The sequence below is a fragment of the Mercenaria mercenaria genome, chromosome 5 (genome assembly GCF_021730395.1).
Source record: "Mercenaria mercenaria strain notata chromosome 5, MADL_Memer_1, whole genome shotgun sequence".
NCBI classification, from domain to species: Eukaryota; Metazoa; Mollusca; class Bivalvia; order Venerida; family Veneridae; genus Mercenaria; species Mercenaria mercenaria.
The window spans coordinates 5,891,454-5,908,820 of record NC_069365.1 but is presented as its reverse complement, the minus strand read 5'-3'; the positions used below and the strand labels follow the sequence as shown (position 1 = coordinate 5,908,820).

General features: G+C 35.1%; 3 protein-coding genes across 5 annotated transcripts in view; 1 reads left to right on the top strand and 2 right to left on the bottom strand.

Moving 5' to 3' along the window:
• Nucleotides 1–3,980, bottom strand: part of LOC123556345 (Bardet-Biedl syndrome 7 protein homolog) — a 35,793-nt gene extending 31,813 nt beyond the window's left edge. For both annotated transcript variants that reach the window (XM_045346975.2, XM_045346976.2), the window contains exon 1: nt 3,828–3,980. In XM_045346975.2, coding sequence (XP_045202910.1) covers nt 3,828–3,866 — 39 coding nt within the window. In that variant the 5' untranslated portion in view covers nt 3,867–3,980. The remainder of the gene's footprint in view (nt 1–3,827) is intronic.
• A 6,777-nt stretch (nt 3,981–10,757) lies between these two features.
• The window catches only part of LOC123556344 (post-GPI attachment to proteins factor 2-like), a 28,654-nt gene continuing 22,044 nt past the window's right edge, over nt 10,758–17,367 (top strand). The window contains exon 1 of the mRNA XM_045346973.2: nt 10,758–11,022. Coding sequence (XP_045202908.2) covers nt 10,861–11,022 — 162 coding nt within the window. The 5' untranslated portion in view covers nt 10,758–10,860. The remainder of the gene's footprint in view (nt 11,023–17,367) is intronic.
• Nucleotides 11,671–16,417, bottom strand: LOC123563840 (uncharacterized). 2 transcript variants are annotated; one of them, XM_053542570.1, is made up of 2 exons: nt 16,031–16,417; nt 11,671–15,318 (listed from the first exon to the last, which is right to left on the bottom strand). In XM_053542570.1, exon 2 carries the CDS (start codon nt 15,263–15,265, stop codon nt 12,035–12,037), a length of 3,231 nt encoding a protein of 1,076 aa, XP_053398545.1. In that variant the 5' UTR covers nt 15,266–15,318; nt 16,031–16,417; the 3' UTR covers nt 11,671–12,034. The 2 variants fall into 2 exon arrangements, with proteins under 2 accessions (XP_053398545.1, XP_053398546.1); XM_053542571.1 differs by lacking the exon at nt 16,031–16,417 and adding an exon at nt 15,798–15,893.

The following is a 17,367-nucleotide window of genomic DNA, read 5'->3' as shown; positions in this document are numbered from 1 at the left end:
GAAAGAACTTACTTATAACACATAGTATATACTGCACACCTGTATTTTTGCAGCAATGTCCAGTATATTTGTTTTATGTATGAGAAGCCACAAACATATAGACAAAACAATAAGCGTACAATTTCTGAAATTTCACATAAAATCAGATATTTTTTATCTGAAAAAAATGCTTGTGGGTTTTTCTTATCTTCTTCTTCTTCTTGGCGTTCACCGAAGATCATTCATAACATTCTAGCAAACTTTACAAATTTAAATTAAAGCCACAAAACGGAAATGCACTCTGCACATTTACATACAACTGGGTATTTATAAAACAAAAAATGTAGTTTTTAAAGTAGCCTGTTTGCACCTATTTTCGCAGTACTAAGCCTTGGGAATAAATGAATGAAGGAAAGAAAAACAATATTATGTTGCTGTTTTTTCCTATTAACTTAATTATAATTAAGTTCAGAAACCCTTTCTTTTCCACTATTATTTCAAGCAGAAAATCACTTTTCTAGTCCTATTTGTTTACTTTTAAACCCATCATGTTTCCGGTGCATGTGACCTTCACTTATACCAAGGGAGTTAATTCTAATTTCACAGTACGGCATCCGACTTGATAAAGCGCTTCCTGTGGAAGTGTAAAATGTATCAGACCCCTAAATTTTCAAAATTTATTTCGTGAGTAAGGCTTTAACAATTTTTGCAATGTAAATTTAAGACAGTGGCAGTGTAATTACGTCAAGTATTTGGACAACACACGTACAATTCGGTATCAAGTCAAAACGTCCCCTAGTCAAAACGTCCCCCATTTTGGTCAAAACGTCCCCCATTCAGTTTAGAATTTGGTCAAAACACCCCCCTAGTATTTTTTTTTGTATTATTCTCAATTCTTTTTAATTCATATATTTTATCATCTTTTCAATTTGAAACTTATGGATTATGTACTGATAATACACAAAATTGATTTATTAGCACCTAAAATAATGCAATCAACACCTATCAACTATATATAGTTGTGCTTTAATTGAGCTGTGGGCTTAATATTAGTAGGTGTCATAAACCCATTAATCACCAGTAATAAGGTGTGAACAGTTGTGAAGGGAAAATCTTTTCTTCTATACAATCAAAATTTGTATAGAATGAACAAAATGCTGATCAGAGTTATAACTTTATTTTTAAAACATTAATAAAACACCAGAACAGTCACTACTGCATATTTATAATTTAGTAAGTAAAAATAACATCACACTATTCATTCACTGTTCTTCACCAAGAAGTCAAATTCACAATGTTATTATTATCATTATACCAGATTTGTTGAGTGCCCTTTTCATATGAAATATACGGTCAAGGACGCTTTACAATTAAACCTGTGACATATCACAGATATGTAGGAAAATCACAAAACATGGCATATGCAATCATAAAACTGAAACTGAATAATTTGCTGTTCCAGTGTTCGTAGCCTAGGTAACTCCAGTCTTAATGAACCATTCTGGGATCGTAAGTCTCGTTTTGTTTGGTATACATTCATCATTTTCTTGATATATACTGGACCTTTGTTATGTAATGTTTTATAGGTAAGTGTTAGGTTTTTGAATTTGATTCGTACTCTACAGGTAGCCAGTGGAGATCTTTCAGGATAGGAGTCACATGGTCATAGCGGGACGATTTGTGTGGAGTGCGTTAGACGGTTACTGGTAGTTTTGAACAAACTGTAGTCTTTTTAAGATTTGTTTTCGGTATTACTCATGCAGCAGCACATTACAATAGTCCATCCCGTGATGTTTTACTACAGAGTTTAATTATCATCATTTTGTTGGCTAGTTGTTAGATATTTTCTTGTGTGACAATTGTTGATCTGAAATAGCACGATTGGATACCGAGTTTATGTGCTGTTCCATGTCTAATCTCGTGTCAAATATCACAATATTAATTCAAAGTGTTCCAGCTACAAATATCAAAAGTCCAATTCGTTTATGCTAGTGAGTTTTTACACAATTATCCATCCTGAACTGTGTGGTGAGCCTGGTTTGTAAATGGTGATCATTTTTTTAGCAAGGAACTTGCAGACATACCCCTGTGCAGTTAGCTGTAAAAGACATAAGAAACATTTATAGTGATAAAATCACAATGTGCATAAGTACTGAAAAAAATTTTAGTAAGAAAATGAAATGACTGAAAAGAATGTTAATACCTTTTTACACAAAGTTAAATAATAATACCAGTTTACACAAAATGCCTTCAGTAACTTACTAGCATTGTAATTCTTGAAATAGTGAAGATAATTACTTCAAATTTTAAGATTTGAAAGATAAAAGAAAGTTTTTAATGAATATTTTGCTATCTTAATTTTGATTTTTGTCACTAATACAGGTTTCCTCATGGAACAGACCATATTTCTTCATTATATCATGATTTCTTTTTAATTCTGGTACTTGTAAACAAATATTTATCATTCATTTCTCATCTGTTTTTACTAATTATTGAATTAACACCTATTGTAATCTGTTCCTGTTATAACACATCTACTCTGATTGGATTAACTTCACAGTGCATTGATTACTCGTATATTTGAATTTGTTTGCTTTTCATAATGCGATTATGATGTGTATATTGCTTTTTTTTTCTTTCTGACCAGATTTTCAATATTTTATAAAATAAAATAAAGATATTATTAAATGGTAAAAGGTAGTTAATCAGATTTTGGCAGAAAATTGCGTATTTGCCAAAAAAGTAGTTAGACAATTTGGAATATGATAAATATTCCACAAAAGACATTTACTGAAGTCTAGTAATTCAAGAAATCAATAATAATAATAACATGAATATAACTTACCTGTGTCACAGGTTCTGTGTTGCCCGTTGCCACACGAGTCGCGGGCAATGGCATGTTGACGCGGGCTGACTTTGTTCCTACACTTAATGTAAGGACACTTCATTTTTAATAGTTATAACTTTTTTCACATTATTTATTTGTTGTGCAATTATACTTTTAGATACCTGTTTACAAAGTGCTTGTTTGATCCATTAACGCTTTGTCATCATGCAGTTGTAACAATTTCATTTATAACATAACAACATTATAATTTCATTTAATTTTATTAATAAATAACAGAAACATCACTTTTACACAATATAAACATCAGATAATTTTACAACATATAACATTCTAAAATTAATGGTTTACAATATTCTAATTCAAATCTATGCATGTAAAACAATATAATGAACATCATAATTTAATAATGTTTACCAAATTAACTTAAATAATATGTATTTACATAGATCTATATAATTTTTAAGGGGGGTGTTTTGACCTGGTATCTTTTGGAAGGGGGTTGTTTTGACCAGAAAAGGGGGACATTTTGACCAAAATGGGGGGTGTTTTGACTAGGGGATGTTTTGACTAACATCTGTACAATTCATTACCGATTTTACTTTGTCAAATGATCGACGAGGGCATTTAAAAATAATTAACTAACATTTACATAAACTGGGTGTAAAACGTAACAAGCTTTCAAAGTAGGTAAAAATTTGCTTACAATAGAGAGTGCTGCACATTGTTGTTCTTGCAAAAATCAGAATGTAACGCGAAAATAGCAGCAAGAGGTATAAAATTTTCATTTTGTTAAATGCAGAATTATTTTACAGAACACATACATCATGATTATATTAATCATTTTTCTAGCTAAGTATGATAAAAAAAATATAAAAGGTCACAAAGGGGGGGGGGGCGAAATGAAAAAAAGGGGACGAGTTAACTTGGGGACGAATTGACTGTAAAACCAATCAAACAGCGTGAGACGGCATGAAATTTAAGATATCTTTTATTTCATCACCTGTGTATAATCAACACGTGTTAGATTAATTTCCATCATTTTGAAGCCTTATTTATTCTATAATCTCTAAATTCTCATAAAAAGTATTTTGTGGCAGCAACCGGAAATCAACCAAAAATGCAGGTCAGATCCGCAGAAAATCGCTACAGAATGTATAAAGTCTGTCCAATTCATTCCGTGAAAAACGCACACGGGCAGGCTATCAAAGTTAAGATGACATCTATTTAAGGATGTACGAGCGGTTTTTTTTCTTCAGGATATCCGCCATTTTTAAAAACGTTTCTTTGAATATTTCATTCATTCATTCATTCATTCATTTATAGTAATGACAAAAGTTCAAAATTGATACATTATGGCCATGCATGTGGGGTTAGAACAACCTATACAGTTTAAAACCTGGCCTATGATCCGAAGCTTGATTTTTTCTCTCCCTTTTTTATAAACAGGCGTTGCATAAGGGTACATGAGGGTACAGAGCTGTTTAAGGGATTTATTGAATGAAGTAGTAAAATCGGTACTCATTTGCACATTCTTTTAAAATTCTAGGTTTAATCTGATCTGGACCTGCTGCTTTGTATGGATTTAAGTTTTCCAGAATTTTTCTAACACCATTTTCTGTTACTTTTATTTCATACATGATGGCAAAAGGGCTAGGTCCAAGGTTTGGTAGATTATGGTCTGGATCCTTTGTGAAAACAGGAGAAAACTGTCTATTTAAAACTTTATACTTGTCCTTGGCGCTAGATTTTAAAATCCCATTTTCATTTTATGGATCAATGCCGCAAGAATCATTTCATTAACTTTTAATAAAACCACAGAAACGTTTTGTTGTACCATGTTTATGATTTTCAGGACTACAGACAATGTCATTCATATAACCCCAGTAAGAATTTCGAGTTTTCTTTTGAATCAAAGATTTAATCTTTTTAAGTTTAGAAAAAAGAGTGAGATTTCTACTTTTTTTAACTCAACAGTATAGCTTCTCACGTTTCTTCAACAACTTTTTCATTTCGCAATTCAGCCATGGAAGTTTACCAGAAACAATCTTACTACTGAGGTATATGACTTAACACTATTTCTTCTAACTTATTCTTAAAGGAGATTCATAAATCTTGTACATTCAAAGTTTGCAGACAATTTTGAGTGGCAAAATTTCTTAAGTGTCTTTTGAATTCGGGCCAGTTTGCTTTATCAAACAGTAAAATTATGTGTTTTTGCTTTTGATTGATTCTAGCAAAGAGCTATAAAAATAAATATACTGTATTCTATACTTCTTTGTTCTAGCTGATAAAAGAATATCAACAAAAAGAATGGAATGATCACTGAAACCAGGAATACCTCTCACATACAATGTCCGCCAAATAAGGATTTGATAAGAGTACAGTGTCAAATATGTTACTAGAAGCATCAGTAACTCTATCAGATTCAGTTATCATCCGAGTGAAACAATTTGAACAAGTGAAAGTTTCGATTGTCAGTTTATATCGCGAAGATTCAGGTCCCGCCTATGATGCTTCAACTGTTTAGCTGATCTGTAAGGCTGATTGTACGTTCTAATTCATCTGTGCATCTGAAGTCCTTGACAGGCCTGTATGCACTGCTAACAAGCTAAAATATTTCTCACCTTTTTTCTTAATCAGACTTTAGTCACTTTCTAACAGAATTTATGCCGAAAATAAATGCTAAATCGTCAAAATTATGGCTAATGATACACAATTTAACCAAATATATTCTACTTTTTCCGAGAAAAAAATCATCCTTATTTTTGGCCGGCATTTGCCTTTATGTAATTTAACATGCACAATTGGGTAAGAGTCGGTACTTTCAAATATCTATTTAAGTAGATCCGATTTGGTTCGGGTATTTTTCCGACTGATTAAAAGTTTTCAACGAGGCATTTTATTGTATTTATTTAGAAAGTATAAATTAAAAAGAAACGAACATAAAATACCAAAATTCACCAGTATTTTCCCTTTTTATATCCCTTAGATGTACGATGATCCCAACTTCAATTTTGAAGCATTTTTTGGTGTCATTAAAGTAGCAAAATATTTAGAAAATCTTTACATCAGATTTTTTATATTTTAATACATTTTTCCCATTGAAAAAGTGGGTGGGGTAATTATGTCAACATGGACAAATGAAAGAGATTTGTTAGCGACATATATGCTTTAATATGTAATACTGAAATCACCATGTCTATGTCTATGTTCTACTTCTTAGCAATCGTTAACGATTATGAATAGCAGGCGCGTTGTCAGGGAACGCTTTTAAAAATAGTAAAAACACAGAAATTATGTGCATCACAAAAATAAAGTAAAATATCTACTTTACAGGCCAGGTTAAAAGTAAAAGCAGGAAGTTGAATTAAAACTGATAGAAAGGTGGCAGCTGCCGAGCAAATATATCTAAGCTGGGACTAGCTTGCAAAGACACAGGGAGATTGTTCCGCAGATGTATACTTCTGGGGAAAAAAGGAGTTTGCATGACAGTGTGTCTTTGAATACGGTATCAAATAGTTCAGGTTTCTAGTTCTTATAAAGTGACTTTGGTCAATAAAAACAAGGTGTTGTTGGATTTTATACAACATATTAATTGCGCTGATCTTACGGCGTTATTCTAGGGTTTGCCAGTTTAGTTCATTTAACATTTTGGAAACACTACTAGTGTAACTGTAGTCATTATAAATATATCTTGCTGCAGATCTTTGGACTTGCTTTATTTTGAGGGTAAGGTATTTTTGCCATGGATGCCATATGGTGGAACAGTACTCTAACTGGGGTCTAACAAAAGTTTTGTATGCAACCTCTTTGACTCTTTTATTTGGGGTTTTGACATTTCGTTTGAGGAATCTTAGGGAATGTTTTGCTTTGGATGTTATGTTGTTGATGTGATTGGTCCATGATAGCTCCTTGTTGATGGTTACACCTAGATATTTGGCAGAATCAGCCGATTTTAACTCGATGTCATGCAGCTTATAAAGGAAGATAACAGGGTTTCTTTTGCGAATGATTCTGAGGACTTCACACTTGTCTGGATTGAATTCCATGGACCAATCAGGCTCCCAGGTTTCGAGGCTTAACAGGACTTCCTGTAGAGCTTGGGCATCACTGTTGGATTTGACCGTAACACAGACTATCGTATCATCTGCGAACAGCCTCACTTTGCCCTTAACACTTTCAGGCAGATCATTTATTTAGGAAAGGAATAGGCAAGGTCCGAGAACCGAGCCTTGAGGGACACCAGAGAGGACGGGGAGATTATCTGAATTGTGACATTCGACGACATTCTGCTGGCTGCGACCCTAAAGGAAGGACTTGACCCAAAAAGTGACCTTTGGGTTGACACCTAATCTTTGTAACTTATGGACTAGTTTGTGATGATATACCTTATCAAAAGCTTTGCTGAAATCCATGAGTATGATATCTGTTTGTTGACCTAGTTCTAAGTTGTCACTGACTTCTTGGGAAAAACTTATTAGATCGCTTTCGCAGCTGTGCTTTGACCTGAAACCATGTTGATAAGGGCTAAGGATATTAAACTGATCATAGAAGGACATAATGTTGGAGACCAGGATATGTTCTATTAAATTTGATGCGAAACATGTAAGGTGTATGGGGCGATAATTAGAGGGTTTACACTTTGGACTTTTTTATATACAGGGGCAATGACTGCATGCTTCCAGTCATTGGGGACAATACCAGTATTGAGGGAGATCTGGAATATGTAAGTAAGGACAGGGGCTATTTCTAAGCACAATTCTTTTAATAACCTAGGTGACAGTTCACCTTGGACAGGGGCTTTGCTTTGATCTAGGTTTTTAAGGAGCTGTTCCACCCCCTTCTGGGATATGTTGACCTTGGGCGTGACTGGTTGATTTGCAGGAGTCGGCAGCTGTTTGCATGACTTGGCGAGGCTAAGGGGCTGAGACCAAGAGAAAATTGACTCAGACTGCCGACTGAGTATATTGGCTTTTGCTATCGGATCTACAAATGTTTGACCTTTACTTTTGAGAGGAGCAACACCACAATTTTCTGTCCTATTTGATTTGACAAACGAGTGAAAAAATTGTTTTGGCCTGGTTTGGAGCCGGCAGTAAAGGTTATGGTGTCTAAATACTGTCAGTAGCTATTCCTAATATCTTTTTCATGCGTTCATAGTAACCTGTAAGACCTGATATCCACATATCATTAAGTGGGATATTATATATTTTATTACGTACTCACACCTAGTGCACTTAGTTTCAGAATTGCTTAAACAGTTGGTGAAGAAAATGCCCTATAAAATAAAAACGAATGCGGTGACCTGTGCTTTTTCTACTCTTATTTGTCATAGAAACTTATGCTCTTCAATCTACAGAGTATAAATAAATTCTAAATTGTAGGCAAAAAATGATCCTACATCCTTAATAGATGCAAAATTTAACGGAATGGTGTTCTCATCGGTATAAAATTAATGAAAATTACATCCACGCGATTCCAGTTTAATTGCAAATTAAAGTATTCTTTTCATAGCATTAAGTATATGGCATAAAGCATTTGGAATTCAAGAAAGGTAAAGATAAGTACTTTGATAAACTTAAAAAAGTTAAAGCTCTTATACAAATGAAAACAAGGAAATCATACTGGAACTACATAAACAACATTGTATGTGACCCAACTGAGCACAAAAATGGAACCACTAAAAAGTTTTGGTGTTTTATTAAAAGTTTAAAAAATGATTCATGTGGAGTAGCTCCTCTTAGAGAAAATGGCATTTTAAAGTCTGACTCTTGTGATAAAGCAAACATACTTAATCGTCAGTTTTCATCAGTTTTTACTAAGCCAGATGCATCTGAGCTTCCAGACCTTGGTATCAGTCCCTTTCCTGACATGAGAAATATATCAGTTTCGGACAAGGGAGTCTCAAAATTGCTCAAAGGGCTAAATCATAAAGCAGCTGGGCCAGATTGCATAAAACCCCGAGTCCTTAAAGAATGTGCTGATGAATTAACACCAATTTTTTCCCATATCTTCAATGAGTCCTTAAAATCTGGAACTGTACCATCTGATTGGAATCAGGCAAATGTCACTCCTGTCTTTAAGAAAGGTGAAAAACTTAAACCAAGCAATTATCGACCAGTGTCCTTGACCAGTATTGCCTGCAAAATATTAGAACATATTGTAGTCAGTAGCACTCTGGATCATCTTGATGCAAATAACATACTGGTGGACAATCAACATGGCTTTCGAGCACGCAGATCATGTGAGACCCAACTTGTGGGTTTTGTTCATGATCTGGTCACATCTGTAAAGGAAGGCCAGGTTGATGTCGCCATTATGGATTTTAGTAAAGCCTTTGATGTTGTTGACCACAGGAGACTCCTCCACAAACTGAAACATTATGGTATAACTGGTAACACTCATGACTGGATAAGAGCATTCCTACTAAACAGAACGCAGAAAGTTGTTGTTGATGGCGCTATATCATCAGAAGCCTCAGTTGAGTCTGGTGTACCCCAAGGTTCAGTTTTAGGACCTCTTTTGTTTCTTCTCTATATAAATGACCTACCCTCCAGTGTTTGTTCAAGTGTTAGGCTCTTTGCCGATGATTGCATCATCTATCGTGTAATACGCTCCGTTAGGGACCCACAGGCCCTTCAGGAAGACTTGAACAAGCTGGAGGAGTGGGAGAAGAAATGGAGGATGTCCTTCAATGTGGACAAATGTCACATCATGCACGTAACTGCTCCCAAAACTAAACCAGTCAAGACTGCTTACATTCTGCACAACCAGCCTTTGTCCGCTGTCCAACAAGTTACTTACCTTGGTGTTGATCTTTCATCTAATCTTTCCTGGACACCACATATCAATAAAATAACAAACAAAGCAAGTCAAAGTCTTGGTTTCATAAAACGTAATTTACATTCATCTAAACCAGAAACAAAAGAGGCAGCATACAAATCGATAGTAAGACCTTCTTTGGAGTACTGCTCATCAGTTAGGGATCCATATCATGTAAGTGATAAACAAAAACTTGAAAATGTTCAGAGAAGAGCTGCCCGTTTTGTCACTAATAACTACTCCAAAACACCGGGTACAGTAATGCAAACACTAAACCAACTTCAGTGGGAATCATTAGAGCGCAGAAGACAGATTGCACGCCTCAGTCTCTTTTACAAAATCCACTATGGACTTGTTGCTATCTCACCGCTGCAATACATGACCCCAATTACAAGACCATCCAGACACCACCATCATCTGGCTTACCACATTCAGCACACTTCAACAGATTATCTCAAATACTCTTTTTTTCCAAGGACAATAGTTGAATGGAATTTACTGCCGGTATACTTGGTCAATGCTGACTCAAACTCTGCGTTTAAGTCAGGATTGACTAGTTTGCCCCATATCCCCTAGACAGTACACATGCTTTTATCTTTTAACAGTACTAGCACTCTATTTCTTCACCATGTACATAGTGATTATGCAATGTATAGGCTATTAGGGCTAAAGTAGGTTTTTTTCTTTAATGCACATATTTTTTATCATATTGTCAATGTCCAACAGGGTGGATTGAGTAGCTCTGGAGGCTTGACAATTCTTTTACTTTACTAACCCCCACGCATGGCCATTATAGTCCAGGAGGACTGTTTGCCATTACTAAAGAAGAAAAAAAAAGAAGAAGAATGTAGTATTTAGCATTCAATAATTGGCATTAACATAACATATTTGGCATTTAGCATTAAGTAATTAGCATTTAGCATTAAATATTTGGTATTTGGCAATAAGCATGGCGCAAGGCCTTCCATAGTTTGACAATTACCGTCTGAATGTCAAAATTTGGCAGATAACATTTTGTATTTACTATTAGGCAATTTCCATAGATGTACAGTACGGGTACGGCATGGGGAAATTTTATCCAAAATGATTTGCGGAAATCCTCGGCACTTTCCCATTCATCCAACGTGAAAAGGTAGAAAAATACCACGATAAGTTAAATTAAGTTTTAACAGATTTTGTCACAAAAAATTTCGTAAATTCGGCGTAGAGAGATGGGACAGAAAGAAAAGACTATCTCCAATGACTTACTAAAGATTCCGTTTCTCAAATACTCCATAGTAACTGTCAGTTTACCGGGGTTATCACTTGCTTACTGTTTTTGGTCGGCATTTCTTTTTACACATTCTAGTGAAATCAACGACACAGACTGCAATGTAAGTGATTTGGCAGATGTTGTATGTAAACATCCATTGATTATTTGTTTATATTTAATGATATATTAATGTATGCAGTACTAATATATTGTCTGCAATTCAAAGTGTTTAAAAGTGGGTGTGGCACTTTGAAACAGTGTAGGTGATCTTGGCACAGGTGTGAAATAGTCAAACAAGTCTTTAAGTGCGTAAACAATTACAATGTTTTTGTCACGGAAGTTGCGTACGTTACGAATAGCCTCTATATTCATATATGAGTAGCAACCACAGCTAAATTTTCAAAATTACTTTTTTATCTTAATTTTAAACTTATTTGAAAGAGCCTTTTAAAAGAAACACAGAACAGTTTAAATTTTGAAGATATCTCAACTGAAACAAAAGTTATGCCAAATTTAAGTTTTGATTTTTCGACAGAATTTGGTCATCTTTTTCAAAGACTTTCTGCATTTTCGCGGTCAATCGACGGAACCGAAAATTCAAGATTTTTCAGTTAAATTAACATAACTTTTTTATTCATAGAGATATCTTTATAAAAATTTGCACTGTAATGTAAAATTTCATGCTGATTTCAGTTCTGCTGTTATTTTATATCTCTGACTCATGCCTAAGGGGTAAATCTGACATTTTCACATCAAAATGACGGGTGTTTATTTTAAATTTTATTTGTACATTTACAACATACATAAAATCAATGAGAAATCAACATTTTTACATGAAATGAATGATAACATAAAACAAATTCAATAAGTTAGATATATCACAGTGACAGTGCAATAAGTTAACAAATGTTGCTGAAATGTTTTCATTAACACATTTTGGATTTGTTAAATGCATTTTGCTTTTAAAAATTTGTTGCGTCATTATATGACTATCTCCTAACATAATTTGTCTTGATGAAATTTAATTTGAGATATAAATCACAACATATTTTATATAAACACACATTATTAAATAAATATATCACAGTGACATGTTACAATCATTTGTTTCATTGCTGATACTTGGCTTGACATTAAAAATACACCTTACAATATTTTTTGTATAAATCCTCTACTTCCTCGAAGTCAACAATTTTCCACAGGCGCCCAGAGTTCAGACATTCCGGGACAAAATTTCTTTTAATGACAAACTCATTACATACTGTCTGTACATCTTTTCTCGCGGGCCAAATAAAATGCCCTGCCTTCCGTGTTGGACACATAAAGTTTACTACAATTTGCTGTTCTGCCGATTTCTGAACACACCCAGGATACCACTGGTCTTGGTATGCTACGATTACGTATTCATTTTCATTGTATGGTTCATGGATTGGAAGTAAGTCTTTGGTTATCTCATCTGCATCATCAACAAAATTTTGTTCACATTCAGTTTCTACATTTCGCTTCCTTTTTTTGCTTGTTTTTTTGTTTTTTTCATTGATCATGTCATTACTAATTTCATCTATCACTTCTTTTTCTGCTTGCATGTGAATTTTTCTCAGATTTCGTCCGCCTTGCCGCGCTTTTTTTAAAACAACCTGCCTTTCAGACTCGGACATTTCTGCAAGCCATCCGATCATGGGTTTTCTGTTTCTTTTCAAGAGCTGTACAGTCGAATGGTGATGCATGGATGCATTAGGACGACGCTTCTGACTGCTGTCAAGGTCACCAAAATGGTGTTCACATCCGAGGTTTGTCGAGTGGGCATAACTGGTTCTTCTGAGGTCCTCCTGACAGGGTTTTTCACTGAACTGCCCTCCTGGTAGAAAGTCAATTAACTGCTTCTCTATACACTTCAGCATTGCTGTACTTACAGTTTTAATCATTTGATAAAGCAGTTCTTTGGTCTGGTCATTTACTTCAAAAACAGTTTCTATGAAACGCTGCTTGTAGGGAATGTCTGCTATACCATGAGCATCATTTGTTTCCCAGTGTCCTTCTGGGTTGAGGAGTGTGGCTGGATCTTCAGAACAGGATTTCAAGTATGCGGCGATAGCTTGGATATGACTGTACAAGAGAAGGTAAGGCACTGCACCTGAAGTAACAAGATTCCAGTATGGTCCTGTCAGCTTAACATAAAACAGACCAAAACATTGAAGGAGAGTTCTTACTTTTTCACACTGAAGGTCTGCTTTAACTGCTTGAAGCTTCCGGTTTGGATTTTTCACTGTGCTAAGCACATCAAGCATTTGATCTGCATGGACTAGCACCTCAGCCGAAGTTTGAAATATGCCGTTGAAACGGTTGTCACGATAATTACCCAGGACAGACTTGACACCCTTTTGACTGCAATCCGCATCCCATCTGTCTTTTAATCCCAGATGGTCACCAGCAGGACCAAATGTTTCTGCAGTTGTGCGTACCACACGTTCAACAACTGTGCCCGACGAACGCCAATATTTAAACGCAGGAAGGCTGTCACGTCCAAGTGGACCACTTTCTTTAGCTAAACTTGTTTCAACTGATTTAACGTCGGTGCATGCATACTTGTGGAATCCCAACAATACATGTGCCATGCAGTGGAAGTGTTTGACAGTTGTTTTGTCTTCATTTTCACAAGTTTCCAGAACTTCATCTCTCCACTCATCGAGAAGTTTATCCGCTAGTTTTTCATTGCTCGCTCTGTCGGACATGCTGAAGGCGAGTTTATGCAGGGTGTTTCTAATGTACTCTTCATTAGTATTTGCTGTATCATTTTTGTCTGAACAAAATGTGCTATTCAACTGGGCAAGTTCATCTATGCTGTTCTTAGTTACACTGTTTATTGTTTTAGCACTTTCATGTGCAACACGAGTGAAGCCCAAACTCATCACATCACCTGTGTCTAAGGTTACCGACGTGTCAACTATCTTCTGCTTTTTGCGCGAAGTTCCATCTCTGTTCAAACCGAAACTTTCAGCAGCATCAATAACTGTTGAAATATAAGTCTTTGCTAAAAAGTGACCTTCATCAACAATTGTTTGGACAGTTGAGCTAGTTGGGAGGTCTGCTTTACTTATTTCACGAGAAAACATGTGCCTGGAAATAACTTGAATTACTGGGGAGACTTTCTCAACTGCTACTTCAAGTCCAGCTAATTCAATTACACACAGTCTTATACTATCATTGAAAGACCCATCAGAGTTCTTTGTTTCATACTTTTGTTTCTTATCATCTTTTAAAAACTCATTTTCAATCTGCAGCTGATCAATTTCTTTCTGTTTCTCTGCGACAGTCTGTGTCAGGGTTTTAATTTGATTTCTTGTTTTTATTTCACTGCGAAGTGTATTGACATTTTTTTTAAAATACCTTACAGACCTTTTGGCATTATTTTTATCGGACAACTGCCGACTGACCTTTTTTCTCAAGCTTTCATTTTCAGTCAACAAATTTTCCACATACATTTCATTCTCAAGCATTTTCTTTTTCATCTGGTGTTCAAAGGAGTGAGTGTCTGATTGTTCATAACTGTTACTTTCATTACAACAACTGTTCAATAACTCATGTTTCAGTCTTTCATCCTCTTGAGAAAGTTTTAAGTTTTGTGCTTCAATGTCTTCTATCAGTTTCTTCTGTTTCGCAATAGTAGCATGTGCTTCCCGGAGTAGTTTTCTATTCTTAGCAGCAAGGGCATCTCGTTTTGTTACGTTTCGGACAGAAAAATGTCCTTTTGTCGACTTCAACTGCCCAAGCTGTTCGCGTTCAGAACTTACAAGTGATTTCATTTTACTAAGCATTTTTTGCTGTTTACTGATTTCATACTGTAACATGTTCTTTGTTTTTAATTCCTCAACTAAGGGTTCTTTGCTTACACATTTCTCTAATTCTGAATAATCATCTTGTTTTGAAGTAACTTTCTTTGGATCAGACATTTCACTTTCAGTTTTACTTTTTTCAACACAAGTCTCATTATTGTTAACTTTGGTTGTCGTGTTTCCTGACAGCGAGACAGTCAAAGGAATGAACGGAGAATTCTGGTACTCATTCGAAGTCTTGAATCCAGCTACTTTCTTTTTGTGTAGCAACTTTTTGTTTGTTTCAATAACACGTTTGATGCGGACAGACAGCGTGGCTTGTTTAATTTCACATGTCTTTTTGTCAATTTGATTTAGCCAGGTAATGAGATTGGTTAGAGGGAGTTTTGAGGCATCAGCAAATTTCTTCAGCTCAATTATATGGCCATGTTTGAGGGTTCCTTCAGGTTTTGGTTCTATCACATTGTGGATAAGATTTGCTGACAGAAGTCCAGCTTCCTCACAAAATGGGCCAGGGTACTGTCCTGCCATTTCAAGTTGATGTTTAAGTCATCATTAGGATGTCAATATATATATTGCACAACCTGAAAATGTATAAAAAAAGAATTATAAAGCTTGCATACAATTAATTTCATCACTATCAAGGTACAATTAACCGTGTATTATTTAACAAATGTAAAATAAAACTAGTTCTTTAGTCAGTATCCGAAAAGCGGACACGAAATTTCACTGAATAATTAGACGGGTTCGTTTTCGGACACCTTCAAATTTCATTAAATTCGGCGAGATTTATTGCTTTTTCATCATATTTTTTTCGATAATCAGATTCTTTAATATCAAATTTATGTCTTCTTTAATATTTTGACGAGAAATTAAAAGTGATGTTAGCAAAAAGAAGTGTAATTTCAAGACGTTCGTGAAAATTTTAATGTCGGGAATTCTTCGAAAAAAAAGTCGTGCATTCTCAGCTTTTTTCCGATCAAATTGTTTGTAATAACGGCATAATTTTTTAGTTTATTTGATTATTTATCTGTTTTTCATTCAATTTTTATTATTTCATTACTTTCATGCTAATATTTAACTATATATCGGCGATTTAATTCAGGTAGTTTCGCCGATTGCGATTTCAAGATGGCGGCGCGTTGTTTACCGCGTCCGCCATTTTTGGACCAGACTTCTACTGAACTTCTAACGTAATTGCGACGGGTCAAATCTAAACTGATTTCAATAAATTTAGCATCATTTTAAAGCTGAGAAAATGCACTTTATTTTGATATTCGTTATGATAATACAAACCTTGTACTTTTTCTGTAAGAATAGGTGAACTTTGACGATTTTTTGAACAAATAGCTTCCGGCCGATTTTTCTCAAACAAACGCCATTACGTAGCCCTTTCTTTTCTGTGATTGGATAATATCACTTCATGAATATTCATGAATTATTAGCCTGTCGCAATTGGATGTGAAAACACACACTGTCATAAACCATTGTCCTTGTCTATTGACCCGCGCCGAGGTGTGAAGATTGATCGATAATTACCAATAATTGATTTTTAACTAATTATCGATCATCTTTAATTATTTCAGATTTTATTAAGAATTATACCATTTGAAAGATAATTCATTTCTGAATAATTATATGTAAGTTTTATTATGGTATTTTGGGAAATAATAAGAAATATAATATGTTAAACCTAATGACCCTATCGATTTTACCTGGTTTTACTTGATTGACTAAAAGATTATTGGATTATCTGGGGTTGCTAATATGAGAGAAATCAGTTGAAAATATATTGGTTGAGTGGCACCTTACGGAAATATAGAAGTGGCTATTCTTACGGCTCTCCCATAAGAATAGTGAAAAGCCCGCAGGTGGCTTTTCCTACAGCTCTCTCGTAAGAATTATGAAAAGCCCGCAGGTGCTTATTCCTACGGCATGCAGTTACACATCGTACTGAATTCAATCGACTGATATGATTTCACCCAAATTCTTTACTTTTCCGGTAAGGAAATCCAGGGAAAAAGGGGAAGTGATTTCCCCTAGTATGACGCATTTTTAGCTTGACTAATCGAAGAATAGGGGAGCTGTCCTACTCGCCCCGGCGTCGGCATGAGCGTTAGCGTGAGCGTGAGTGTCACACAAATGTTAAAGTTTGCGTACCACCCCAAATATTTTCAAAGTCCATTGAGATATTCATATTGCTTTCATATTTTGCATACTTGTTTACCATCATGACCCCAGTCTGTAAAAAGGATGAGGCAACTCTGTCAAGCATTTTGACTGAATTATGGCCCCTTTTCGACTTAGAATAAATGTTAAAGTTTGCACACCACCCCAAATATTTTCAAAGTCCATTGAGATATTGCTTTCATATTTTGCATACTTGTTCACCATCATGACCCCAGTCTGTAAAAAGGAGTAGGCAACTCTATCAAGCATTTTGACTGAATTATGGCCCCTTTACGACTTAGAATAAATGTTAAAAGTTTGCGTACCACCACAAATATTTTCAAAGTCCATTGAGATATTGCTTTCATGTTTTGCATACTTGTTTACCATCATGACCCCCGTCTGTAAAAAGGAGGAGGCAACTCTATCAAGCATTTTGACTGAATTATGGCCCCTTTTCGACT

Excerpts from the sequence above, each read along its gene's own strand:
- LOC123563840 (XM_053542570.1), bottom strand. The coding sequence starts at position 15,265 with ATGGCAGGACAGTACCCTGGCCCATTTTGTGAGGAAGCTGGACTTCTG.